Source organism: Zootoca vivipara, chromosome 8 (assembly GCF_965207765.1).
Source record: "Zootoca vivipara chromosome 8, rZooViv2.hap1.1, whole genome shotgun sequence".
Lineage (NCBI taxonomy): Eukaryota > Metazoa > Chordata > Lepidosauria > Squamata > Lacertidae > Zootoca > Zootoca vivipara.
Window position 1 is genome coordinate 31,802,631 of NC_142591.1, and position 27,911 is coordinate 31,830,541.

The window sequence follows — 27,911 nt, forward strand, 5'->3', positions numbered from 1 at the left end:
TTTATTTTCTGAATTCATAGGCTGTCTTTTAGGCAAACCTACCGTATGAGTTGTTCATCCAAAGTTTAGATGGAAATAAGCCAACATTAGTTAAAAGTTAAAAAGTTTAGAACATAAATGCCTCTGGTTTGAAAGACTATTGTAACTTGGCTGCTGGCTTTTTCCTTCAAAACATTATTCGTTATCAGTGCATTCAATGAAACACTGACTAATAATATCTCTTAGCATAGAAAAGTTGGACCATCAGTTACTTTCCAGGAGTTTCTTCCTGTTGGTGCTGACTGTCACTCACAAAGATAACATTTCTTGATAACCCCCATTAATTTCTTTGATGTTTTTAATGGTAGGAAATAACTTCACAATTGAATGGCATTTGCTGTAGGAAATGACCTTCCTTTGATACTGAAAATGACCAATTTGACTTTGCAAATTAGGAACAGTTAGAGAGTTCGCACATACTTTGCAAGGCACAAATTTTTTGAAAGGTGACATTCTGCTAGTGGCCAAAGACCTGCCAGCTTCAAGTGCAAGTGTGGTTGTAAGTCAACCACAGGGAATGCTCTGCCTGATTGAGAAATGTCCTACAAACTTTGAGCCGTTTTAGAAATATCTTACAGAAGACAGGTGGTGTGGATTCTATATGGATGTGCATGATTTTCACATATCTGAAAGTGTCTCACTTTGGTGCAATTTGATAATTTGATTAAACACCATCTAAAAAAAAAGAGAGCCAACCTTCTGGTGGAAGATTCCAGAAAGTGCCATTTTCCTGCTTTTTTTGAAGGAAGAAATGCATTAAAAAGTGTAAGGTAATCCTCATATACCTTGATATAAAATCATGCAAACCCAAGGGTTTTCTTGGGATTTTTCCTTTTGATTAAATTAATTGCATGATTAAAATTTGCATTGTCCGCATGAGTGCCATATAAATTCCAGTGGTGGAGAAGTTTGGTATTAGTCATAGAATATTTTTGATTGAGTCAATTACCTTTGGATTCCCACCCCCCTCAGATCTGTAACATATCTGAACAGGTTGTTACACAACCAGATAACATAATATTGCTCGAGCTTAAAAATTCAGACTTTTAATAAAGAATTCAGGAGGAGAATTAATAAAGTACTTCATTAAAAAAAAATTGTCATTGCTTTGCCCCACAAGACAATCAGATTCATAGTTTAAGTGGAACAATTACTTTTAAAACGGGATCTGTTCAAAGGTCTTTCTATACCATGGTGGATTTATATAATGTTTTGTGTCACTGAAGTGGGCCTCATTTATTAAATAAGGTGCAAGTTCATATGAACTACCAGGGCTGTAAACACCACATTGGCATTCAGTGAGTTAATAAAATTCCAGATTTTGCCCTTTGTTGCTATGAAGGAATAAATCTCTTGGAGTTTGACAAACTTATTGTAGCATTTTAACACTGCAGTGGTGCGTGCAGTGTGTGTATTAGCCAGCTACACATTTACAACAGAAAGTAAGGAAACTGGAGATGTGACTGGTGAAGCCGCCTTAACTTCAGATGTCGAAGAGTGAAAGTCATGATTTGATTTATAATTTCGACTTTCTTAGCTGAAACGGAGCAGTTTTATCAATTAATTCCAGATAGCAGACCTGCGCATTTCAACCTGCAGGATATGACAGGCAGTGGATCAATTCCAAATCAGCTCCTCTCAGTGCCATTCTGCAAGCCACTGGCATAGATATAAGCCAAGACCATATGGTTAAGATTATTGCAATGTAGCTGTTGGACATGCAGATACTTTGGCAATGACTAACAGCATTTAAACGTTTAGATTATGCGCTTTCATTATTGCTGATGACACTAAAGAAATCTTTCCCGTCCAGTTGTCACTCGAGCAAAATTCGGCAACACTCCACAAAGCTGTTAACGGGCAGCTTCCCCCATCAGAACGCTTCAGGAGGTTAAAAGAACTCAATGGCACATCAAAAATGGCTGAACATAAACCTCTACATCTGCAGGAGACTTACCATCGTCCAGGTATAACTGGTCCAATTCCTCGCGTTCTCGCTTGATCGTTACAGGAATAGGGGCCAAATTATGATTACTGTCCTCATGCAACTCGGGCAACGGCAGTGGCTGATTTGCTGGAGATTCATTTCTTTGAACATTCGGCAGTTGCTGCTGACCCATTACGGATGAGCGAGTTGGACTGCAGGACTGCAAATAGGTTGGCTCTTGGGTTACAGATGGAACTGGAGAGGAGGGACTGTTGGGATAGAGTGTTTGTTGGTAACCAAGGGAACAGCTACTGCTCAGATGTTGACTCACCTGCGGCTGCAGCATGATGTGAGATGACTGATCTGGAGAGCTTGGATGCACAACTATAGACCTTGGCACTTCCTGTATGGTGGGGACACCTCCAACCGTCTGCTGAAGTCCTAGGTGGCTGTGGCCTGGGTTGGTGATGCACTTGTAAGCAGGAGAGGAAAGATCATGCAGCTTGGGACTTGAGCTGGGAGACGATGACATCACGGCATTTCTCTGCTGACAGGAAGTGAAGCCAGTCACAAGGCACGAGCCAGGATCAGGAGGCATCATGATCTGCTGGCTGTAGTATGGCTTGGAGAGAGGGCTTAATCCTTGGTTCCTTGGTCCACAGGTTTGAGCAGGCTCATAGTCGTCAGTGGGTTCTGCTTTTATAACTGGAACTGTTGAAAGAAAAAGAAAGTGCTTTAAATAAACACGGAGTTGCACATTGGTATGATCAAGTTGGCTTGTGGCTAGGATACCCTTTGCAAAAACAAACAACGTCTTGAATAAGACTCTGTGTGTCCTTTGCCTGGTTCTCCCACCCCATAAAAAAATATGAATGAGTCATCCGCACAAGAAAGTCACAGCTGGTTCTAATATTGAAAAAGACTATTTTCTTTGGACTCTCCTCCAGCTCTAATGTGCTATAAAAATCTATTTGCAAATAGCTGCGCTGCAGTAGAAGCTCTGGACCCAAGGGCTCTATGGATTTGTAGTAATCAAAGGAAATTTTTTAACTTGGATGTACTACCACATGTCTACTGCTACTGATGGCCCATTTGATAGATGTCTGCACAATGGGTAAATTCAAGCACGGGGATTCAGAAAAGGGGCTTCCAGAGTTCACCAAAACAAAACTTCAGGAAGAACGGCATGCTTATGAAAAATGATGCATTTAATCATAAAGTGTTTTTTTCTTGAACAAGCTAGAATCTGGCTTTCTTTTTTTTAAAGCAAATACAGTGGAACAGGATCTACATATCATTTTTATAGCCCACTGAAGAGCACACCAATATATATATGGTATGCAAGGAGCATCCAGATCACGGCTTACTTGATTCAGAAAGATAGAAACAATCCTTTAAAGCCCTTATCTACATTCTACTATGCAAAAACAGGCTACCTTCTACTTGCTCAGTGAGGCAACAGCTCCTCCTACCACCACACCTGTAGGGTTGCCAGACTCAATAGAGGACAGGACTTCTGTGCCTTTAATTGCCCTGCTCTCTTTTGAGTCTGGAAACCTTAAAGAGAAACCATCAGACCCTTTGCTTGGAAATTAAACAAAAGGTCTGCTGGTTTCTCTTTAAGGTTTCCAGACTCAAAGGAGAGATGGGCAATTAAAGGCACAGAAGTCCTGTCCTCTATTGAGTCTGGCAACCCTACACACCTGGTGGCTGTACTTGCTAATCAAGTAGGAGTCATAGTTTCTAAAAATGCTGGGGAGAGAAGGTTGAAGGGCTTATTAAATGAATGCATACAAAAATGTTCATTTTAGGAAAACTTTGCACCAAAATGCAGATAATTTTGTGATGACATATTTTTTTAAAAGGAAGCAAACAGATGCAGAAATGTGGTGATCAGGAAACTGAGCAAAACCAAAAGTATCAGATTCATCCACCTTTAGACATAGCACCAGCCAAAATTACATTATAACCTAATTTCTGCAGCAATGCCAGCTATAAATCAGTGACGTCTCCATATGATGACATCACAGCAGTTGGATAAACACAATGAGCCCCTGTGTGGACACAAATGTGGTTAGGGTCATTTAAGTTATATAAACTGAAATGAAGGCTCTGAATAAGATATTACGGTAACACATCAAACCTTCACAAAATCCTTGCCGAGGGAGGACAAGTATGGTTGGTTGTGTGTGTTTGTGTGTGTGTGTGTGTGTGTGTTTTAATTAATTTGCAAAGGTCAGTTTGCTGTAATATACAGTATTAGAATCCAGAGTTTCTAACATTTATCTATTTTGGTTTGTAGCTATTATAATAAGTAAGAAATATGACACATACTACAAAATACAAGGCATACAGCTGCCATTCTTCTAATTAATTGGGTGACTGCTGTTAAACAACAACCAAAGGTTCTGTGTTGTATTAAAGTCTAGTTAGATTGTTGTAATCAGAGCTGTTTTAGGCAACATAATCAGTTGTGCATGCTGCAGTAAACCAGTTGGTTGAGACGTAAGATGTCACAGCAGATTTTCTGGTCTTCCTATAAAGAGCCACGCAAATGCATAACGAGACTTTATTGGCTCTGACGTATGTACTTCCATGGCTCACATCTACACAAAGTGTTATCCTGTTGGGTTATTCTACTAAAAACCCAATATTAAGTATAATTATATTTCCAAGTAATTCAAATTACTCAGTGATGTTACAATTCTCTTCTACAGTATTTCCAAATAATTCAGTTATTCAGTGCTTTACAATTGCCGTTAAAATGTCTGGCTGTTCAACAAACACCAAAAGAGACAGGACACTGTCAAACCATGGGCATTCAAGTTCTTCCAGAGGAAAACCCTGGGGCCTCCGATTTGCTTATGTGGAACTAATGATGCTAGAACATGCGTTTTTTATCATAATACATTAAGCACGCAATTCTGAAAGAGGTAAACTGAGTCCAAATTTGTCTTTACTTCTAAAGATGATTTTGGACACAAGAAACACATTACAGCCCCCTCCCCCACAGCAACGAAAACACAATGTGTTGCTTTGACCACTTCTTCATGGTTCACCAAACGCAAGTTTTATTGGTTTGAGAACACTAGGATGGGATGGAGCCAAGGCTGAATGAAGCACAGAGAAGCAACTGCCCATTATACTTTAGGGAACCCAATATTAGTTTCCATTGGGTGAGTGTTATAAAGAAAAGAGTGGAAGTGGAAGGGATGAATCTGATTAAGATCCAGAAAACAAGGATATTCCAGTTAGCAAGCTTTTTTGCTGGGAGGGGGCTCATATGCCTTTAACAGCTGCATGATAAATCAGACTTCAGCAGGTGAAGCTATTCCCATTACTACATCTCTACGCCAGAAAATTCTTTGTCTGCTGAATCCATGCTTGCCATACAGCTGTTGAGACTAACTAGTTCTGATTATATGCTTAGGGCGAACTGCATGCTGTCCTGTGATCCAACATGCAATTTACTGCCTGATCCAAAAGAAGCAAAAGATCGCCACGAATGCATGTGTGGATGTGTGCATATGCTGAAAAACAGTAAAAAAAATACAATGAAATTCAAAATGAATGTGAATGCCAGAAGAGGCCACAAATGCTAAACCAATAAATACTGTTATTAAAGAGGATTCCAATGCACCCACAGAGTATCTGCGAAGTGATATGATAAGTGCAATCTCTGGAATGCTGTCAAGCAAATCCCATAAATCCTCCATTGTTAGAGACAGTAGCATAAATCCGTTAGGGAGATTTGGTTTATGTAGTTAAAATCTTGAGTCAAAAGGAAGTGTCAGACTACCCTCCAGTTTCAACTATGCAGTTTTACTCATGAAGCCATGCACTGTGGAACATTCAGGGTTCTTCAGCAGGTTGTCAAGATCAGTGCTAAAACCACTGGATGACACATGTACTCTCCATCTGCAGCAAAATCCCAGTTACAAATGTAGGGAGCTATCCAATGAAGTTATACTTAAGAGTAGATGCACTGAAATCAATGAACGTAAATCAGTCACGACTAAAGCAAGTCCAGTTATTTCAGTGGGCCTACTGTGGGATTCAGCTGGACACAACCCCAACTGCTTTACTCTTGTTTTTAACTGTCTTTAATCAGTGTTACAAGCCAATAATCCAGTAACATTTCCACCACCGCAGATTAACTACATAATTGAAAATATATAATAAAACTGACAGGATTGCCAACAATATATCCCAATTTAAGAGCGACCCTGTTCTCACCACTGCAGTTTTTAGGCTAGCTTGTCAACAATCTTCTGTTGCTTTTAGAAAAAAAACTAATGGCATGATCTGATTTAATCAACAACCACTGTATAGTGACTAGTGCTATGTCAGAATTTTGAAATGTTTGATTCTTAATGTGAAAGTTGCAATGGAGGGCAGGGGTCAAGCTTTTCATGCATTCATAGCAATTGTTTCCCAGATTTGCTGCTGCTTTGGTGCTTTTTTTTTTTAAGGTTGAAAGTGTTCGATTTCAGCCAATCCGGGAATCATGGTGTGACTGTGACAACTACATGGTACCACGTAACAAATAAGTTGGGCTTTGTGATACTGCCAATGCAGTTGGAGTTTGGTATTTGGGCTGTTCTGGATAGGACTACACTTTCCCCTAAGGACTGTGTTTGCTGATTTTGGCTTCCTGGTCCAGCTCTGCTCCTGGGTGTCCAGGTGACATCTACAGCCAGGAGTGCTTGTATGCCAGCTGCAAACTGGGGAAAGAAAATATTGCTGCTTATAGCTAATAAGTTATAACATGCTTTATATGGGGCTGCCTCTGAAACACCTTTGGAAGCCTGTAGCTAGTCCAGAATGTGTCGGATAGATTATTAACCCAGACCTGCCTCTTTGATCATATTACATCTATGTTCAAAGTCTCGCATGGACTTCCATCTGGTTTCTAGACATAATATGGAATGTTGGTGCCTGCATGGTCGAGGTGCAGGGTATTTGAAAGATAGCCTTCCCTCATATGAACCTGTCCACGCTGCAGTTGTCACTTGAGGTCCTGCTTTGTGACCCATGTTTTCCAGTGTAAGGTAGGAGGGAAGGGGGCTATGGATAGAGCCTTATCAGTCATGGTTCCCAAATTCCAGAACTCTCTTCTCAGGTTGGGCACTTTGTTCCACTACATAATATGCTGGGGAAATTGAAATTCTCCCCCACAACTCAGAAGAGTTCTCTGAGTCCTCTCATTTTTAATATCAGATTTCTATCCATTTATCCTTTGGCATAGAAACTGATCTGTCTCGTCGACATAAATGGTTGGCAGATTGCATTGTTGGCAGATGATGGCATATATCATGTTAGAGGCTGTGCAGGTGAAAAAGCCCATAATTGTGTGGTTCATGTTGTTTAGTCCCATGATAAGAGAACTGACATTGCTGTTTGTAACAAGGGTTTGTTCTATGGCTTATATGATTCAAGATGCACATTAGGTTAAGGTTTTACATTTAAAAGGCAGAGTAATAGAAATGCTCCAATACTTTGGCCACCTCATTAGAAGAGAAGAATCCTTGGAAAAGACCCTGATGTTGGGAAAGATTGAGGGCACTAGGAGAAGGGGACGTCAGAGGACAAGATGGTTGGACAGTGTTCTCGAAGCTACGAACATGAGTTTGACCAAACTGCGGGAGGCAGTGGAAGACAGGAGTGCCTGGCGTGCTATGGTCCATGGGGTCACGAAGAGTCGTACACGACTAAACGACTAAACAACAACAATAGAAATGCTTACAAGAGGATCCAGGAACAGGATCTGGAATCTCTAACAGGCTTCTTAACTTTCCAATTGCAAATACATTATTATTTTCATAACTTCTTTCTCCCATTTGTAATTTATGCAATATACATTCTTCAAACTGCGTATATGATTTCTCTACATCTCCACTTGTACAGTGGACTCTAGAATATATGCCAGGATTTGCATAGAGTTATGAGTCTAGCTACAAAGCCGAAATGTTTCTATTGTCCATAACTGTGAATTGTTTAACAATGTTTTATGTTTTATTATGTTTTTGCATATGTTTGAAGTTCCCAGGAGTAGCTGGGGCAACCCAGTCAGATGGGTGGGGTATAAATAATACAATTGTTGTTGTTGTTGTTGTTGATATTGATGAAATACCTGTGACATCTGGCTATATTTTAGTCACCTTTGATATCAAGAAATATTTATGACGTTTGTAAGACTCGGGCCCTTTCCCCCCTTTGACATCCGACAGCTCTGCTAACCCAGCAAGGTTAAAGAGTTTGCTCAACGGAGCATGAAAGTTTAAAGCAGAAACATCTCAGGAGAGCAGCAATAAAAACACAGATCTGTGTCACAATAAAGGAAGCTGTAATATAGTGCATCTTGGTTTTACTACTTTCACCTAGTAAAAATAGCTTAATATTTCAGTTTAGAAAGTGAGCTAACAGTGGGCGGAGGATGCAAAAAAAGAAAAAGAAAAAAGCAGCGCGGCTCTTAAATACCACAAGAAAACTATCACTGTAAATAGTCAATGGATAATTACAGACACTGAACAGGCAACGGAGCCCAACGCTAGCAGAAGTGGTCAATAACCACTATTTTCAGACAAAATCTCAGAATCGCCACCACTTTCATTCTGCGGTATATCAGTAATCAGAAAGGTGACTCTAAAAAGGACAACGTCAGGCTCAGCATCGTAAACAGGGTGCAATGTCAGTGATGCACAGGCACACATGCTAAATGCATCTGATACTTTGACCACAAACTTCACAAAGGATGGTGATCTAGGTAGGAAACAACTGGAAATATCTATAATATAGTTTTCTGAGATGCATACAGCCCACTAAGGTTCAAATAATTTCTCTTTTAAGGCTGCTTATTACATTATATTTCAAAAGCATGGGAACTAGATTGTTTGTACTGCAAAACACTTGAGGTGCTTTTGAATTGCACCCAGTAGGAATTGGGCCAGTGCAGGCCCAGACCATGTCATGATACGGACAGCTGTGTGATTGCATGCATACACCAGCTATTCTGAATTGTGTAGTGCAGGCATCCCCAAACTTCGGCCCTCCAGATGTTTTGGCCTACAACTCCCATGATCCCTAGCTAAGAGGACCAGTGGTCAGGGATGATGGGAATTGTAGTCCAAAACATCTGGAGGGCCGAAGTTTGGGGATGCCTGGTGTAGTGGTTAAGAGGGTGAAGGTTTCTGGCAGAAATCTCAACTCAGCCATGAACTCACATGGTTGCCTTTGACGAGTCCCTATCTGCTAGTTCTGCCCCGATCCCGTCCCTATAGCTACCGTATAGCACAGCAATAGGGAGTACTGAGCCCTTAGTAAATGATACGAAGCAGCACTCTTCCATTTAAAATGGCTTTTTGGCGCCGTGCAAACAGAGTGGGCCTGACACCTATTCTCAGCATTGTGGACAGATGGGGTCACATTTAGAAAAGTTAGGATGCCGCAACCTGAGAATTGGCCCAGCCATGGCTGTTTATTTTGAATAGCATTTTATGATTCTCTTCATGAGTCTGTGATGGTTGAGACTGTTTGCATATGAGGAAAAAAGGGTTGCAAGATCCAACTTTAAGTAGGCCCATCACAACTTGGCAGCTTCCTGCTCAGTTGAAAGATGGAGACTTGACCACTCTGTCCAGCCTCTCAGACATTTTTGGTGATTTTTCAGGTCCAATAATGCTAACTTTATTTATTCAATAAAGTATTTTCATAGACTTTCTGAGTTTTTAGTTCATTGTCCTTGCTTCCTGTCACAAAAGGTTTTAAGCCATAAAACCACCGCTGAGAGGGCATTGATAGGAAATTAGAGAGTGCTGTGACACTGAGATTAGAATATCAAATGGATTGAGCCAGGCCCTCAGTATTTAATAAAAATGGACACTGCCAGAAGGGATTACAAGCAACTGAAAAAGAAAGAAGCATTGTTATCCGGAAAAATATATTTGGCAGTCTTTTAACTGACACTCATACCGTTGGCATGGGTTTTAAAGCAGAGTGAATGGTTTCACTTGGCCTTAAATTTAAGTTTCAAAACAGATGTTGGTTACTGAAAGTACTATAAAAAATTGGGAACCAATTCAGTTTCACATTGGTGGGTTTTAAGAGAGTATGATCTAAAATTACTCACTGCTATTAGTAGTAAAGCTCCTGTCAATATGATGGGTGGCAAACGCCAAGCATCATGGGGGGTAGCGCCGTTCGCTTTGCTTTTCCAGCACATGGTGCTAGAGCTCACTTGCCTTCACTCAGTTCGGCCCAGAAGGACTGGGCTCCATTGGGTCAACAGCAGAGTGTGGCAAAGAATAAGGAATGCCCACCCATCCCCACTATACAGTCCTAGGGCTTAAAGAATGATGACCACACAGCCCTTCGTCAAAAACCCTGTTGCCATGGTGAAGCAAGCAAGAAGACTCAGAGAATCAGGCCTGTTGTACCCTTAGTCTGCACTCTGCCAACATCATAGATCTTTGTGCTATGGAGCACAAAGGAATGGCCTGCATGATATGGGCAGATGCTGAAGAAAAAACTATCCTTCTTTCTCTCTCCTCCCCATTGTGTCAGGATCAGGCCTTGGGTTCCCTTGACAAGACAGAGTTTGGGCAGGTGGGAAACAGCCCTTTGTTGTAAAATGGCTCTCACAGGCTTCGTTTATCCCACTCAGAACAATGCTTGCTAGATAAGTTGCTTTTCCTATTTTGCTGTTGGAAAAACGAGGTTGAGAAATAGGAACTTGCATAATATCACCCACGATCTGAAGGCTGAAGTAAGTGGGACATGAACTCTTTATCTTGCAGATCCATGGTCCATTGTATATATTGCAAGTCACATTACCTCAGCAGGATTAAAACGGATCACTAGAAATCTGCTGCCTAAATCAACCACATTTAATACACTTTCCATTTTCACCATAATGACCGGCTACCTTCACAGACAAATACGCATATCGAATAATATTTGGGTCCCGTTCAACCATCACAAAGGCACCCCACAGTTAGCAGGGCACTGCTGTATATGATTATGGTTGCTATTTTCACATTCTCTTTTCCTTGAGTATATTTTGGCTCCAGCCCTCAAGCCACTTCCTCTGGAGCAGCCCCAATGACTTCTGTGGGAATGTCTTTCTCTCAGGAATTGTATGTGTGTATGTGTATGTAGGTTTAAGGATTATAGCCTTTTGATTCTGAATTATGGATTTACCATATTTACAATAGTATACCTCTTACACCAGGGAAAGGTACAGGACTCTGTTCCTTTCAATGTGGTGTTAATAACCAGGACTCCGTTTGATGTAGAATGAGGTGAAATTAAGATGGCAGGTAGTTTTGTTTGAAGAATTTTGGGTTTTGCTACAGATGTTTCAGCACAAAACGTCTTCTCCCCTCATGAAATCCATAGTATTTATTTGTTCAGTAAGCAAAATAATTTCCCTGCAAAAACATGACACATGCACACACACAATGGGTAGCCTGTCTCCTCTTTAAAACAGCCTGCTTTGTTTTCACCAATGAAGTCTAAAAGAAAATGTTTAAAATAATGTTTTGTTTTGAAAAGATGAGTGAATCAGTTGATGAAGCAATGGCTTATAAATAAGGTCCATGAAGCTACTCGCATAATTTTGTTACATTCAGGGGTGCCAATAACAAACATAGGTGTTTTTGTTCTTTGCCAAGGCTGACTTCTCTATTTCCACTTAGGCCTGATGAGCAGGGGAAATGACTGTGGAGGTACAATGTCAATATAATCTGCAGTATTTCCTTCTGAGCTCCAGGTTGTATGAGTAGCATCTATTCCAGTGTTTTCCAAATTTGGGTCTCCAGCAGTTTTTAGATGACAATTCCTATCATCCCTGACTACTGGTCCTGCTAGCTAGGATTGATGGAAGCTGTAGTTCAAAAAGAGCTGAAGACCCAAATTTGGGAAACACTGATCTATTGTCTACATTTGGTGATACTCAAGTAGTTCACAGTGGTAGTGGATTGTGAGAAGCAGGACAGACATCACAATGAGCTAGAGGAACTTTTGTTGTGCTTCTGGTATTATTTTGCACCAAACTTAAGTCCTACAGAGAGGTCTAGTGAAGCAAAAAAAAAATGATTTTTTTTGGCACAAGACACCCCCCTGCCTGCCCCAAACTATTCCATACATTGACATATCATCAGTTTAAGATTTAAAAGAGTTATTATAATTTTTTTTGTCTTGCATTTTTTTTTTCAAATAATACAATACTCATTCTTTGCAGTTTGAAGCTAGAAATATGTTGTTACCATTAGCAGGAAGGTAGGTGAAAAGCTGGTACTGGCTTCTCTTTCTCTTTCCATTGCAGACATAGAAATTAACTTGGACGGGACTTGTAATTCTCTGATTGCGGAACGGTGGAATCTCAATCACCAATGAAGTCTAAAAGAAAATGTTTAAAATAAAGATTTGTTTTGAAAAGATGAAACAATGGCTTATACAGAAGGTCCATGAAGCTATTCACATTCTTGCTAAACTTTAGGGATATGCCTCCGCTTTGCAAGAGCATTTCCTACACATTTGAATTTTCTTACTGTGTCCTGTGCCATGGGTAATCCGAGCACCTCAATGATATGGTTTTTGGTTCATTTTTGCAGTCATGCATTTCAGTACCAAATGCACCTGATGCCAACATGTGTGTATTTATTTATTGCTGTATATACTTAAGAACATAAGAAGTGCCTGCTGGATCAGGCTGATGGCCTTTCTAGCCTAGCATCCTGTTCTCACAGTGGCCAACCTTACGCAACACCACTGTCTCCTGCGGTTTCCAGCACATGGTATTCAGAAGCATACAGCCTCCAACTGTGGAAGTAGAACATACCCATCTAAGCTAGTTGCCTTTGGCAGCCTTATCGTCCATGAATTTGTCTCGTTCTCTTTCAAAGCCATCCAAGTTGGTGGCTCTAACCACTATTGGTGGGAGTGAATTCTACAACTATCTGTCGTTTAAGTACTATGTTTCACCTGTCCTGAATCTTCCCACATTAGGCTTTGTTGGATGACCAGAAAAAACTTTTCTCTATCAATTTTCTCCATGCTCTCCATAATTACAGTGGTACCTCAGTTTAAGTACACAATTGGTTCCGGAAGTCTGTACTTAAGCTGAAGCGAACTTTCCCATTGAAAGTAATGGAAAGTGGATTAATCCGTTCCAGATGGGTCTGTGGAGTACTCAACCTGAAGCGTACTTAACCCGAAGTATGAGTGTAATTGGTTCTGGAAGTCCGTACTTAACCTGAAGCGTACGTAACCTGAAGCGAACTTTCCCATTGAAAGTGTAATGGAAAGTGGATTAATCCATTCCAGACGGGTCCGCGGAGTACTTAAACTGAAAGTACTCAAACTGAAGCGTACTCAAACTGAAGTATGACTGCATATACATACTGATCGTGTCGACTCCTACACGTCATGAAATTAAGATAAGTGCAGATTTCAAACTGATTGCTGCGTTCTGGTTTGAATATTGTTTCGGAAAGTGTAAATTTGTTAGATTTAGCTTTAAATGCATATTGACTCAAATTTCTCCTCTATCCCTAACAATCACTCAGAATGTCTCTCCCACATCCTTACACAAACATACAGTTTATGCTAGCTGAGTGATGAATATGCACACACACACACACACACACAACTGTATATATATAGCATTATGATGTTTCTCAAAGGAGAGATACTTACTGGCTTACACAACTCTTTGTCAGTTTTGGCTTCCATTTCCCACACATGATGACCATCTAAAAAACAAGAACAAGAGAAGACGTCTAATTCTACACCGTTATCTCTTCACAGGTGTCAGAAATGAGATAGCCTTCCTTTAATGTCACACAGAGAGGATATGAAGTTGAAACTGGCTCTTTGCTTCTTTCGCCGTTTTTGATTCTCCAGTGCAATCAGCCTTCCAAGATGATTCTAGCAAACATTTCGCAGGATGTACAGGAAGGACAAATTGCAGCAATAAAAGTGCTAGCACATTTGCAAAGCTAAACATGATCTGGTATGGTTTCAAATTGAGTGGGGGACCACGTGTTGAGATTCCCGCATTGCAGGGGATGACCCTTGGGGTATCTTCCACCTCTATGATTCTGATGGCCCATGGTGGCTGGAGTCAATGGGAGTTGAAATCCAACAACATCTGGAGTGCCTTCGGTTTCCCCATCCCAAGGCTACAGTGTTGGACTTGGCTTCAAATTCTTATCCAGCCATAAAGCTTTCTAGGTAACTTTGGGCCAGTCACGATGATCCCTCTCTCTCTAGTTAACCTATGTCCCAGAACTGTTGTGGGCATTAGAAAGAAAAGGAGAAATTGGGCAGGAGAAGTCTATTAAGGGCAAAGGGCACAGACTAGATCCCACTCATTGTTTTAGCAGAGCTACATGGAAAAGTATAGGATGAAAATGCTGTACCTAGAACAGTTTGAGCTGGTTAAGAGTTTGTAGTCCTTTCAGCTTTGTAAATGAATCACCAGAGCTTCAATCTATTCTGAAAGATTAATTACTTGAATGGGGATTCTGTTTTACAGTTCCTGCCAACTCATCAAATCTTTCAATTATTTTTTACAGTGCCATTGCTGTATATTCCTTTTTCTTTTTCTTTCCTTTTAGGCTGATTACAAATGTGTGTCTGTTCATGAAAGTTTTTTAGGTGTTACGTTAAAGGAAGGGGTTGTATCGAGTCCTTTGACTATCTGAGAAACAGCAAGAGTTAGTGTTGCTCCGGTACAAAATTCTCTTGAGAATGTCCAGACTTTAGCTGCTGCAGAAAAAGTTGAGGGGAACAGATGACTCAATAAGAGTTAGTGGCATTTCATTTAACAAAAACATAAGGAGGAGAAACTGTTATGAAGCAGAGACCAAAAAGCAGAGAATTAAAAAAGCAAAGAATTAAAGAGAGAGAGAAAAAAGCAGGCAATTCCTCATGTTACGTCTGGTGAACCAAGAGGGAAATCTCTACACCCACGGACTGGGATCAACTCCAGGAGAGAAACCTTAGACCACTACGTCAACGTCTTACAGTAAACATGTTTTGTAGGTTTATCTGGATCAGCTAATTTTGTTTTGTTTTTTTAAGGGTGGGGGGAGTTGGGAATGGATGGAATAATTTTTAGGGGTCTCAAAATGCTAAAAGACTTGCTTATACTGGAGAAAAAGGTCTTATGTCAGTACAACATTTGCCAAGTATCCTACCCAAGTATGCTAGATGCCGTCTCCAGTCAGAATGTGCCGGAGGAGTGAGGAGTGATACACCACAAAAGTTTCCATTGTAAGGCTGCCACATCTGCATCAGCCTGGCTGACTCACAGCCGAAGGCAACTCCCTGCCTGGCTGAAGTCCAACAAAAGTACACCAGAGCAATTTATACCTTTCCAAAATGCAAATAATTCAAATTACAGACATAACATAAAGCTGAAACAGACACATTTCAGGCATTCCCTTTAAAGTTTAACTCACTCAAGTGATTCTCTCCGAATGGGCTGTGGTGTTGTTGTTGTTGTTGTTGTTGTTGATAGTGTGTGTAAAAGAAAGGGAGACGGAAACCTAGAAAACCACTCTCACCTATCCCCAGAAATCTTTTTTTGGAACACACAATGTTTCTTCAGTGAGGTGTTATTATTTTCTGTACTGGAGCAATTAATTTAATATCTGACCCTGGCATTAAATTTGTTTTGATTTCTTTCTTTCTTTTACAGTTTAACTTTCCCCCCCAAAGGCTTAAACAGCATTTTCAAAAATGAATTTTAAAAGAAGCACATAGACAACTGAAATAGTTCATAGCTTGCCTCTGAATGCAAAATTCTTGAATTGTTTGCAAACAGAAGAATTCTAAGATTATATCCATCATGGGATTGTTGCTGACACTGTGAAGCCTATCATTAGTCCCCCCCCCTCTTTTTTTTTAAGGGAAACAGACTCACTAAACAGCAGTCGAGCTTTCCTGTTTATACAGCTGAAAGGGGAGTGGGAGGGAAGTCCCAGAAGAAGCAAAGGCCACTGATATAATTTGAGGCTTCCACCTTCACGTTAATGGGCTTTCAATAAAAGGCACTAAAGAAAACAATGCGGACGAGGTGTGCGTTCACACATTCACTTCTTTGTCAAAGTCCCCACGTTTTAGTGTGTATGCTTTCTTTTCAGCACACGTGTGAAAGGGTTAACACGACTTGTGTTTCTATAAAAACATGTCTGTGGCTGGTTTTGTGTTGGCGCAATACCAAAAATAACCACAATTAACTCTTTCGAATGTGCACTTGTGCATGTTCTAAAGGACAGCACGCCATTATGAAGTAACATGATTATTATTTTTTGCGCATGAGACTAGGTGGCCATATCCAAACAATGAGAACTGTTTAAAATTTAAAAACACTGCCGCCAAGCCTTGCCATGTTTCCTTGCGGCATAACAGATAGGGAAGTTTCCACAGGAGGAGTGAGGTAAATTAGTACTCTTGCATGGGGGCAAGAGCTTCAGTCAGAAACTCTGGCATTTGGAGATTGATAACAGTGGTGGCCAATTCTGCACACCTACCGCATTACTATATAGGCTGGTTTTGAATTCCTAAAAATATAAGCAGGGTTCTGAAACGGAATGGCTGAGCGCTGAATGGGCCTTTGTAACTCACTCTGTATCAACTGCTCTCTACGGAGTTAAAAAGGAAACTCTGCAGAAGTCAAAAAGTAAAAATATTCCAAAACCATTAGGGAATTCCCTGCAGCATGAGTCACAGAAACGGCTTCCCCACCACACCCATCTAGAAGATTTCCACATAAAAAAGGCATTGTGGGCTTGTTCTAACACAGCAGCAGCAAGAGCAAAAATATATTTTGTATATCTCCCCACTTCAGTTATTTCTGTTGAGATATTGTTGCTAATTGTACTTAGCATTTTTCTCCTTATTTATTAGAGTCTGTGGGGAAAGAGGTTTCAGAGGAAACAGGCTAAATCCTTAATGAATGAGTGCCATGGATTATGCTTCCATTAAGATGAAATAATATATTTAATATGAATGCAATGGGTTGTGCTTCAGTTAACGTGAATATAATTAGTGTGCATAGTCTTACCAAAACCCTTATCCCATTCTTAGTACAATCACATTAACTATGGTTTGTTGGAAACATGAAACATCAAGCATGGATTATTAAACTATCTTGTTTCAACAAACCATAGTTAAGGTTAAAGATTAAGGTTTCAATGTAATGTGATTACCGGAAATTAGAAGCCAAGGCAGCAACACTGAAAGAGGAGAGGAGATTGCATCCACCTGAAGCCTACTCATTCCCATCAAGACAGACCATTGACTAGTTGCTATATGAACACAGCACTTTTAGGTCCTAATTTCAAGACTACACTGCCTGCCTTTATTTTTCAAAGATTTTGATAACATAATTGCCTGCAATGTGGCTGAGTAGTGATGAATTTATAGTACCATAGCTTCCAAATTACAGTATTAATTAATCTGTATGTGACCAGGGTCTTTCCAAGATAGTGCCGAAAATTGTGGAAACCCCTCCTTTAGGAGATCTGTCAAGCTCCTACCCTTCCAGTGTACAGGTAGGAAATTAAACACATTTATTTAAGCAAGTATCTGAAGAAGTGTGCATGCACACGAAAGCTCATACCAAAATAAAAACTTAGTTGGTCTTTAAGGTGCTACTGAAGGAATTTTTTTTATTTTACTTCGATCCAGACCAACACGGCTACCTACCTGTAACCAGAATTATTTAAGCAAGGTTTTGCTTAAATTTATTTAAGCAAGATGTTGCCTCTTCAAGTACTTAACATGTTTTACCTTGCTGCTGTTGTGCATCTTGATTTGATTTAATATTTGTGTGCAGTTTTTCCAACAACAAAGTGGAGCTTAAAGCTTTATTTTCTTTCAACTATTAGGAATGGCTATTTATGTTTTTTTTTGTGGGAGTTTTTAGAAGCTTTGTGGATATTTGCTACAGAAAGCAAAGTAAAAATATCAAATTAAATAATTCATTTTGCTTAATTATATTTCTCTTATTAAATTTTGGAGTTCGTTTTCTGCTGCTGTTGATCTAATACTTTAACCACATGTTCGAATTTCAAACTGAGATTATTGGTAAACACCCTAATGATCAAGGGTCTGTATGCCAAGTCTTATGAGGAACTGTTGAGGGGTTGACTAGATGGCCCTTGGGATTCAAGATGACTTTAACAGATTGGACAACTGGGTCCAAACTAACAAAATGAATTTCAGTAGGGATAACAGAGGAAGGCAATCAAGATGATCAAGAGTCTGGAACCCAAGGCTTATGAGGAACGGTTGAGGGAATTCACTATGTTTATCCCAGAAAAGAGGAGGTTGAGAGGAGCTATGATAGCTATCTTCAAATACCGAAAGTGCTCTCACATGGAAGATGGAGCAAGCTTGTTTTCTCCTGCTCTGGAGGGTAGGACTCAAACCAATGGATTCCAGTTATAAGAAAGGAGACTCCAATTAAACATCAGAAAGAACTTTTTGACGGCAACAGCTGTTCAGCAGTGGAACGGATTCCCTCAGAAGGTGGTGAACTCTCCTTTCAATGAGGTTTTTAAGCATACGTTGGATGGCCCTCTGTCATGGATGCTTTAATTGATAATCCTGTATTGCAGGGGGTTGAACAAGATGACCCTCAAAGTCCCTTCTAACTCTACAATTCTATAGTTCACTGAAAAAGTAAGTGCAAGGTGGTACCTACAGTTTACATAGGAGTATAGGATGTTCCAAAATGGATCGGGCATAAGTAATCTCTCTTCTTTCCTGCTTCTAGGAGCCACAGGTGAGAGCTGAGTGCAGGGTAGGGAACAAAGGTGAACAAACTACCCCAGAAGGAGCATGATGTGTCCCCCACCAGCAATACTACCCCTCCCCCAACACCCCATACTTCCTATTGGACTACAGCTCCCATTATCCCTAACCATTGGCTATGTCAGCTGGGGTTGATGTGAGCTGGAGTCCAATACAGTTTGCAGGGCACCATGTTTCCTACCCCTGCCAGAGCAAAATTGGGCTGAGGTGGCTCTGAACATCTGCCAGGAATCTGGGTATTTTTTTAAAAAGGGTTTTGGGGATTCTCCCAGTTTCACCCCATTATTGTTCCACCATTTGTTTGGGGTTCAACTCTGGTGGTCTTCCAGTAGAACTCTGGGGTTTGAAATGCCAATAATGGATTGTGTGTGGGGGCGCATGCACCCTATTTAGTAATGGCCGCTTACCCGTTTCCACGGTGAGCAGCAGTTGTGGCCCACCATGGAGCCTCACCGTGTTGTTTTGTGACCATTGGCTTACCTCCCCGGCCGCCACAGAGCATTGTGGGCATCGCCAAACCCTCTGTTCAAATTCAGCCAATCCGCAGTGGCCTGGGAGGCGGGGCTTGGGGAGCAGACCTGAGGAGATCCAGGTTCAGCACAACCAACCTCACATTGAGGTTGTGAAGCTAAACCGTCATGACTTCCCCCAAATAATTCAAGGAGCTGCAGTTTGTAAAAAGGGTGCTGAGAGTTGTTAGGAGACCCATACTCCCCTCCTAGAGCGACAATTTCCAGAATTCCTGGTGAAGAAGGACAGATTGTTAAATGATGATAATGATAATCTTATTATTTGCATGCCACCCATCTGATTGGGTTGCCCCAGCCACTCTGGGTGGCTCCCAACAAACCACTCTTGGAATGTGGGAGAAGGGGATTTGCGGTTCTGTGAACAACTTTCAGCACCCTTAACAAACTACACTCCCCAGTATTCGCTGGGGGAAGTCATGTCTATTTAAAGTGCTTCAAATGTGTGGTGTAAACTGTGGCTCTAATCCTAAACATACTTGGGAGTAAGCACCACTAAATCCAGTGCGGTTTATTTCTGAGTAACCATGCATAAGGTTATGCTGCAAGGCTGTGATTCTAAGTGTGCTTATTTGGAACAAATCGTTTAAAACTGTACACAAGTATCTAAGGGGCATATTGACCTTAACAGCCCTCATAGAAATTCTGTATGGCAAGACTCAGTAACAGTGACACCGTCTTATGTGGATGGCATGCATCCCATACTATCTTTGCCTTTTCCTGTGCTGCAGCCTTAGGAAAATCTGAAATGTATTTCCTACCAGCGACGTCATAACTACTGTGTGCTCGTGTCAGGATTCTGCACTTCAATGATTCCACCATCTGATTAAACTCCCTGCTAAAGATATCTGTTTCTGGTAAGCGGCCAGGGACCCCTTTATAAAACCAGCACCACTCCCGGAAATAGGGACAAGTGACCTTTCCATTAACTCTTGTGCTCCAAACTGTACAATTCTCAGGTTTCTAGCCCCTCTACTGGTGGCAGAGGCTTTCCAAGTGCCTTGCAAATGAGCAGACACAGAATTGGATGCAGCAAGCAAGTGAAATGGGTGTGGTAGACTCTGAGAGATAGGCAGCCGCAGAGAACAACATTATGCAGAAGGCATGTGACCAAGGGATATTCTGCCACTTAAGTTTATTACATGAACTGCAGCTTGACTACCAATCTGAAACTTGACCCTTTTCTGGCCAGTTGCCCCTCAAACTGCGACTGCTGCTGGCAATGGAAAGACCAATGGAAAGATCTCGGAGAATGTAAGATCTTTTACCAAATGGAGTTCAGCCAAAAGTCTGCTCACTAGTCTCCACGTCTCATCTCATTGGAACAGACACCAAACCTCGAGCCTTCAAATGCTGCAGTGCAAAACAAAATGTCTACAGAAGCAGAGCTCACATCCAAAGGTCCTTAAAGTATCTGAGGGACGTGTCTGTTTCAGGATCAATCCCTGCCCCACTTCTAATAATCTTTTTTCCTGAAGATTCTCCTGCTCCCCGCTCCCCCCCCCCCCGGGACAATTCTTTTTAAATTTAAGCAATATAATTCAGCTAAACTACAGTGGTATGTGAATAGTCTAAACTGCCCAAACTCAGTGACGACTTCATATTCCGTACATTAAAAGATGCATAAAATATAATTCTCAATACAGATCTTCTCCCCGGCAGCTTTCTTATCCCCAAAAAAACAATTAAGAAAAAATAACAAAATTAACTCATACCCCATCAAAAACTCATAAGGAAGAGCAAGGAAGAAAAGTACAGTAATTGAAATTGGTGCTTCTTCCAAATAAAACATGATTTAACAAAATGTCTGCTTGCGAGAAACGTATGATTCGATCATGAGGGCGAATTAATATAATTGTGCATGTGATTATAGATGTCACTTGATTAGGGCAATGTGTTCTGCTGCTGTGGTGAGCCATCCTTTACCCATCATATTGCCTGCAACAATATGCAGCAATGCCAAGCAATGCCAAGCTTATCACGTGTTTGCTGTTGTGCACACTGATTGTGTGAGATCATCTTGAAGATACCCTTAACAAACATGGAAGTGCTTAAACTGGGATGTTATAAAGCCAGGGATATCCAGCCTTTTTTGGGTCCATTGGTATATCTGCAATTTGTATTAAAACTGTCCTGGGCACTACACACCCCACAACCAATGGTACTCTCCAACCAATTATATTGGCTACAATAGAATGCTTCTTGGAAGTCTAAGCAGGAAGGAGATTTATTGGGTGCCAGGGAAGAACTCTGCAGGTGCATGTATGCTCACGGACACCACACAGGTGAGCCCTATATAGGCCTTGACCATCATAGGAAACTTGATTCTCAAAAGGCATCCCTCAGCATCCCTGAGATGGCTTTTGAAACAATGTCTGCCATTTTTCTCAACTATGATTTCGTAAATTGGATTGACAGGGTCACCTATGACCAAACTACAGTTTATACATTTGACAAAGCATATTACCAAATTATTTTAGAACCAAGTGCTGAATTATGAATTCTGCCATTTCTTTAAACACATGTCACATACTTCAGGAAGAATGTAGTCAACATTCCTTTGAGCTTGTGCCGCATACACACCGTGGCCGATACAGTTAATGTTAACTCTGAAGACATTGAAGATTTCTCCCGAAAAATGAATCTTATTACTGCTTCTCAAACTCTCTTTGTTGAATGCTAACCCAAATTTTTAAAGCAAGATAAATCGAAAGACGGCTTCAAACCACAACCCTTTCTGTGCAAAGAGGAGTTTGCAGCAGCCAAAGGAAGTACTGGACTCACTGCTACAAGGAAATCTTGAATTTAAGAAGACTGAACCTGTAAAATATAGCTGGCATCTTCTTCTTTTTTAATAACACTGTGACTGAGCGTCTTGGATACACATTTAATATTGACTTTCACTTCTGGAAAATATAGCTGGATGTGGAAGCAATAATTTATTGACCAAAAAACCCCTGAAGTAAGGGCTTCCTTCAACACTTTATTTTTTAAAAAAACAGCCTTATAAAATGCCTGAGGAAATTACAGTACGCTTCTGAAGACAGCATGCTATGGCTCTTGAAAGGAGAGCAATCCCAACCCCAGCTCTCACTACTGCATAAAAAAATAACTCTCCTTTCAGAAGAGGTCTTTGCACAATGTTTCTCCCCCAACAAGCTTTTTAGAGAAGTATGTTAAGCAGCTAATAATATCCTCCCACCTAGCTTTTCCTTTCAGCGTTAAGAAACACAGACACAGAGCACTGTAGGTAAGGCTAACGTCTCACACATCTTCTCATACTTCTTTTTTGAAAAGCAGTGGTGAGGGAATTAAGTTGAGAGCACAGCTCTGTTTCTGGCTTGAACTTCAAGAACGGACTTGATGATTCTTCAGGGCTTCCCTTTCATATGAGTCATTGTTAAGATAGGCCAGCCATGCCTCTTCTCCCACCTTTCCCATGCAAGGACAATGCTATTTCTCCAGATCCTAGCAAGTGAAAGCTAGCCCTTATAGGGAGGCAGAGTTCACAGCATTCAGTGAATTAATATATTGGAATGCTTTGCATAAGCAAATGCTATTATATTTATAGATCACATTAATTAACATAGACCTTATTATAGCCTTTGAGTTTGCCCTTAAGGATGGACCACAATTTTGGTAACTCGGTGCAGAATGTCAAAATAATATACAGATATATAAATATATAGATACATTCTATGATATAGTGTTATGAGTTTGGGAGAGGTAGTATGTATGCCCGAGCCTGCTTCTCATTCCTGAATCCAGCACAGATTCAGTTCCTGGAATAGCCCTGCTAGCTTGCCAGTGAGATAATGGCCCTCTAAATATGAGCCATTAAGGTAACAAAGGAAGCGGTTCTGTGTCAGATAGCAAATGGGCCTGTCCTCTCCCCCCACTTGCTGGTAGTTAGAAAGACAAAGGCCAGTGTTGGGAGTGTGAGTTTGAGTTATGTGATCAAGAAGCTGGCTGCAGGCTGAGCAGCTGAGAGACAGAGCCATTGCCTGATTATTGCTGGAATCGAAGGCTGTGGCTATGGGAGACGCAAGACCCTCTTGGCGTCTGAATGCTCTGAGGCCCTCCATTGTGGGCTCAAGTTGTGTATATGTGTAAATAAACCATATATCATAAAGACACCACAATCTCTGCTGTCCTTCGTTCCGAGGAAACCTGGAACCCCCTGGCACCACACGCAGCTTGTAGATGGGGTGGCATGCAACAATATAATATTACATTGCCATTAGCCATGCCATCAGCTACACTGGTAAAAGAAGAAATTGATCACTACACATAGAGTTGTCAACCATTTACAATGTTAAAAGGCATGCATTGAATTCTAATACTTCCTTTAGACTGCAATCCTATACACACTTACCAGAGAGTAAGTTCTGCTGAAACCCAATCTTGTGTAGACATGCATACAATTGCAATACTAGTAACATTATAGCCAGCTACTACATTGCCTGACAGCAAGTTCTTATGCTCCTGGTCAGAATGGGAAGCCCCAGTTCCCCCATACGTGGACTTCAGATCACATGTTTTTTTATTGTAGTGTGTTCTCTTAAAACTGCCTGGATTCTTTTCTCCTGGTCTGCTTCCAATGTGTGTGTTTTTTTGTCAACAGTTTACTGTTTTGTGAATCCAGCTCTATTTTTCCACAATGAAATTCAACATTAAAGTGTATCCAACACACCTAGTCACAGGTTTTCAGAAAGGAGGCCAGTTCCATTTTAAAGCTTTAATCTTGAATTCAAAATGTCCTAATAATTCAGTACTTACTTTGACTGCCACCAACTTCTGATTGCACAGAAAGTGTAGTTTTGTACTGTTTTTCAATTTATCTCACTATTTTATTCCGGGAGATCTCTTTCACAGCATTCAGGGGAGAGAGAGTTTCAAGAGCAATAATGCAGTTCTTCGTAGGACAAATCTTCCAAAAGATGTCAATGTCTTACTACTGTCTAACTACAGTATTCTGGCCAAGTTAAATATATGTATTGCACAAGCTCAAAGACATGTCGAGTACATTCTCCCAGAAGCAAGATGGCAAAGAAATCACAGAATCCAGAATTTAACGGCCAGTTCTAAAATAGGTCACACCTAAAGCTCTCCCTTCCTGCTCTTCCCCATGCAACCCACTCCGCTGGATTCGTAGTTTGAAGGCACCCACTTTATGTATTTTATTCACTTCTCCCAGCTTTGATCGCGTGGAAGACAGCAAGGGAGTCTACAAGAGGGCATTTGACTGACCCGGTCAGTTTGCATCTCGGTAACTGTACTGCAGTTGGACCCGACAGTTGCCAGAGACTGCCTTACTCAGCAAAAGCGCATTGTGCTGTTAGGGACAGTCAGAAGATTGCAGAGCGAAATGGCAATCTCTTTGGAACTCGGTGAATGTCGAGGGTTAAACGGCCGTGACCATCAAAGCCTCCGTTTGAACGGCTGGGAGAAGTTAAGTGCTCGAGAATTTCAGGAGACAGCTCAAAGTTCAGGGGGTTTCAGCAAGCAGCTGTGGAATGTCTCGTTTGTGCCAGCACCACGGAAACCTTTTCTAAAACAAGAAGGCATTTAAAAAGGAAGGCTCCTCCTCCTTTGCTCTCGCCTTCCCTGACCCTGCCTTCAGCGCTCAGCTCCCTATCTATTCTCCCTATCACTTGTGATCTTGGGTTTACTCTGAATTATATTTACTTAACCCCCAGTCCCACCAGTGGTTTGAAATAAAATGGCAGATCCAGAAAGATGTTCCCTCATCCCCTCAGCCACTTGCAGCTTAATACAGAGTCGACTCTACAGTACCTCGGAAGAGGAAGTTCAGGTTATAAAAGGACAGACAACAAAAGTGGGCTTCTTCAATGGTAATACATTTTATTTCGTTCCTGGTCTTTGTACGGCTGTCAGACATGTTTAGATCAGAAGTTGGTCTTCCTAGATGAGCACCTACTTAAATTTACAAAGCTTCACGTGCCCCTTACATTTACTACAACAATGAGAATTTAATTCCCTGGTGCGTCACAAGAAATGTTTTTCAATGCTTGCTTCCTCTCAGTAGTGCGCCTTGCCAACTAATTATTAAAATAATGAAGAGGGGGGGGGGGAATGAAATGAGAAACATAAATGATCAGCAAGCAGCAAGCAAGAAACCCCAAATCCTCGTTTTAAAAAATGGGAATTGAAAGAAATCATCTGTGAAAGAAACTATAACACTCCCTCTGACTAGGACATAATAAAATCAGTCACACACCACCAGAAGCTCCTTTACAGATTGTAGAGCTCTGTCCAGCAATTGTTATAAACATTATGTGCAATTACATCATTTGCACTGGCGCCCATCATTCAGAAAGGTTTCATCAGTAGAAGGTTATTATTGTTTTAACAATATAGGCTAAGGGCCAAAGTAGATGGGAGATCAGTAAGTGGCAACTGAATTTCTTCTTCATACATCACTAGCTTCTGCAGGTAACCATAGTGCAAACCCCACTTCCTACTCTTGCACTGGTAAGAAGAGTATTACAGGATCTAATCAGAATAGCTACGGGCTTATTTCTCTATACACCCTGCAATACCATATATGCCATTACGTGGAACAATGATCTGTTTATATAGGACAAGCAGGTCAATCTCTACACAAGAGAATAAATGGATATCAACCTGACGCCAAAAATTGCAACTTTATCTCCCACCCCCAACAATCCCACCCACCTCCCACAGAAGCACCAAATGTCTATTTAATTACGTTTAAGTTTTCATTCATTTCAGTTTTTAAACGAAGTGCTCACTCCTGCATTATTTGCTTATAGGGGAAAAAATTACATTTTCAAATGATGCAGAGACAAGCATTAAGCTTTCGCTAGCTTTCGCTAAAGTTCCGGAAGTAGCTTCTACATTGTGTGAAAGCTGAAATTTAATACACGGAAATTAACAGTAAGGGAAATGGAATAAACTGCTGTATGGATGCAGTTGCGGTCTTTAAAGTCCTAGAGGATGCAGTTGTTGTTTTTTTCTTTCCAACAGACTCACACAACTAACACTTTGGAATTCACACAGCTGGGCAGATGCTGGCGAATCTGTCTCCTCCTTCCCCATCAGTTCCCTTAAAAAAAAGCCTCTCCTCATTAATAGGGTGGTCCATAATGGAAGAGAAGGATTTCCAAATCATGAGGCACCTTCCATGAGCCAGTTGAAGGGGACAAGGTGGCCAATCCCTTTCTGCCAGTGTCCCTTTGGAATCAAGCATTCATTTAGATACAAACACAGAGTGCTTACCCTGATATGTAAACTATGGAAGCAGAGAAGATGAGTCTGCAAATACATGCTCTGTGTAGGTACACATCCTGTTGGGGGAGATTGGCCAAGGTTTCCTGATGTGTGTGTATTAGTGGCAAACACATGTTTGCTTCTTTCACTAGGTTTTTTTATGCATTTAAGAAAGGATAGCATTTTTAGGCTTTCCCACTAATGTCAGTGGGGCTTACTTCCAAACATGTTTAGGTTCAGGCTATTAGTGTCGCTTATGGAAGCCTCTAAAACAGCAGTAAGAAACCTGTGACCCTAGAGGTGTTGGACTAAGAACTCCTATTATCCCTGAGCACTGGCTGCTTGGCTGCAGCTGATAGGAGCCAGGCATCAGGCCACGTCCAGAGGATTGCAGGTTCCATATTTCTAAAACTGTCTGCATTAAAATAAAAAAGGGATAGGGGCCCATGTAACTTTTACTTGTCATGACATACAACCAGCAACACACAAACACAGATCTGTACTCATCTGTAGGACCAGTGTTTTAAATACCTGGAGCTTTCTCCACAAATATGACTTTGGAGTCTTGAAGAAAGTTGTGTCCGTTCAGTATCATCTTCTTTCCACCCATCACATGATAGCTATCAGCACTTTGCTTCTCTACCAAAGGCAGCTCCTGAGCAGATCTTTGAGCTGATGAGATTGAGAAAAAAGCACCGTTATTATAAGTACAAATTAAATACTGTGAACGCACAAACACATACACAGAGGTCTGAAGGATTTCGTCCCGATATTCAAACCACGATCCCTTCTAGCAAGCCTACCCAAATCAGGAAATGCCAATTTCTGCTGGAAATAATTTTGATTTTGGTTTCAGTGATGCAATGGCTGAAATATGCTTTGTCCTGGCTGGATTTTAAGGATGGAACAGACAAAGCAGAACATATTGATGCTAAGCGTGCACATGAACACACACACACACACACACACACAGAGAGAGAGAGAGAGAGAGAGAGAGAGAGACATTATACTCACAGCATTCAATTGGGTTGGATGCCACTTGGAGAGAAAGGGTTCTCCCATTAGGTTGGGGGATATGAACACGGAAGACCAGTCGAACCCGTGTATTCTTCCTTCCAATGTCAGTTTCTCCTTTCCTCAGCTCTATATCTGAATTTCTAAGTTTCAGTATCCCAGCACAGTCAATGCTGTCCAAATACAAACAAATAAAAATCGAACTTTTAAACCAGCCTTCATAAGCTTCCAGAACAGCATTTTATTTTATTTTCAAGGGGCGGGAGGGGAATTAGAATCTCACTGAGGAAAAGGTACCACATAGCTCCCATTCACAGAATTAA

General features: G+C 41.0%; 1 protein-coding gene across 4 annotated transcripts in view; it reads right to left on the reverse strand.

Moving 5' to 3' along the window:
* Positions 1 to 27,911, reverse strand: part of NFATC1 (nuclear factor of activated T cells 1) — a 137,617-nt gene that overhangs the window by 32,510 nt on the left and 77,196 nt on the right. For 2 of the 4 annotated variants that reach the window (XM_035126468.3, XM_035126466.3), the window contains exons 5-9: positions 27,589 to 27,761; positions 27,106 to 27,246; positions 13,664 to 13,719; positions 12,232 to 12,364; positions 1,830 to 2,677 (exon numbers count right to left, since the gene is read on the reverse strand). In XM_035126468.3, coding sequence (XP_034982359.2) covers positions 1,941 to 2,677; positions 12,232 to 12,364; positions 13,664 to 13,719; positions 27,106 to 27,246; positions 27,589 to 27,761 — 1,240 coding nt within the window. In that variant the 3' untranslated portion in view covers positions 1,830 to 1,940. Of the gene's footprint in view, positions 1 to 1,829; positions 2,678 to 12,231; positions 12,365 to 13,663; positions 13,720 to 27,105; positions 27,247 to 27,588; positions 27,762 to 27,911 lie in introns of those variants that run through there. The other 2 variants (XM_035126467.3, XM_035126469.3) reach the window with 2 other exon arrangements.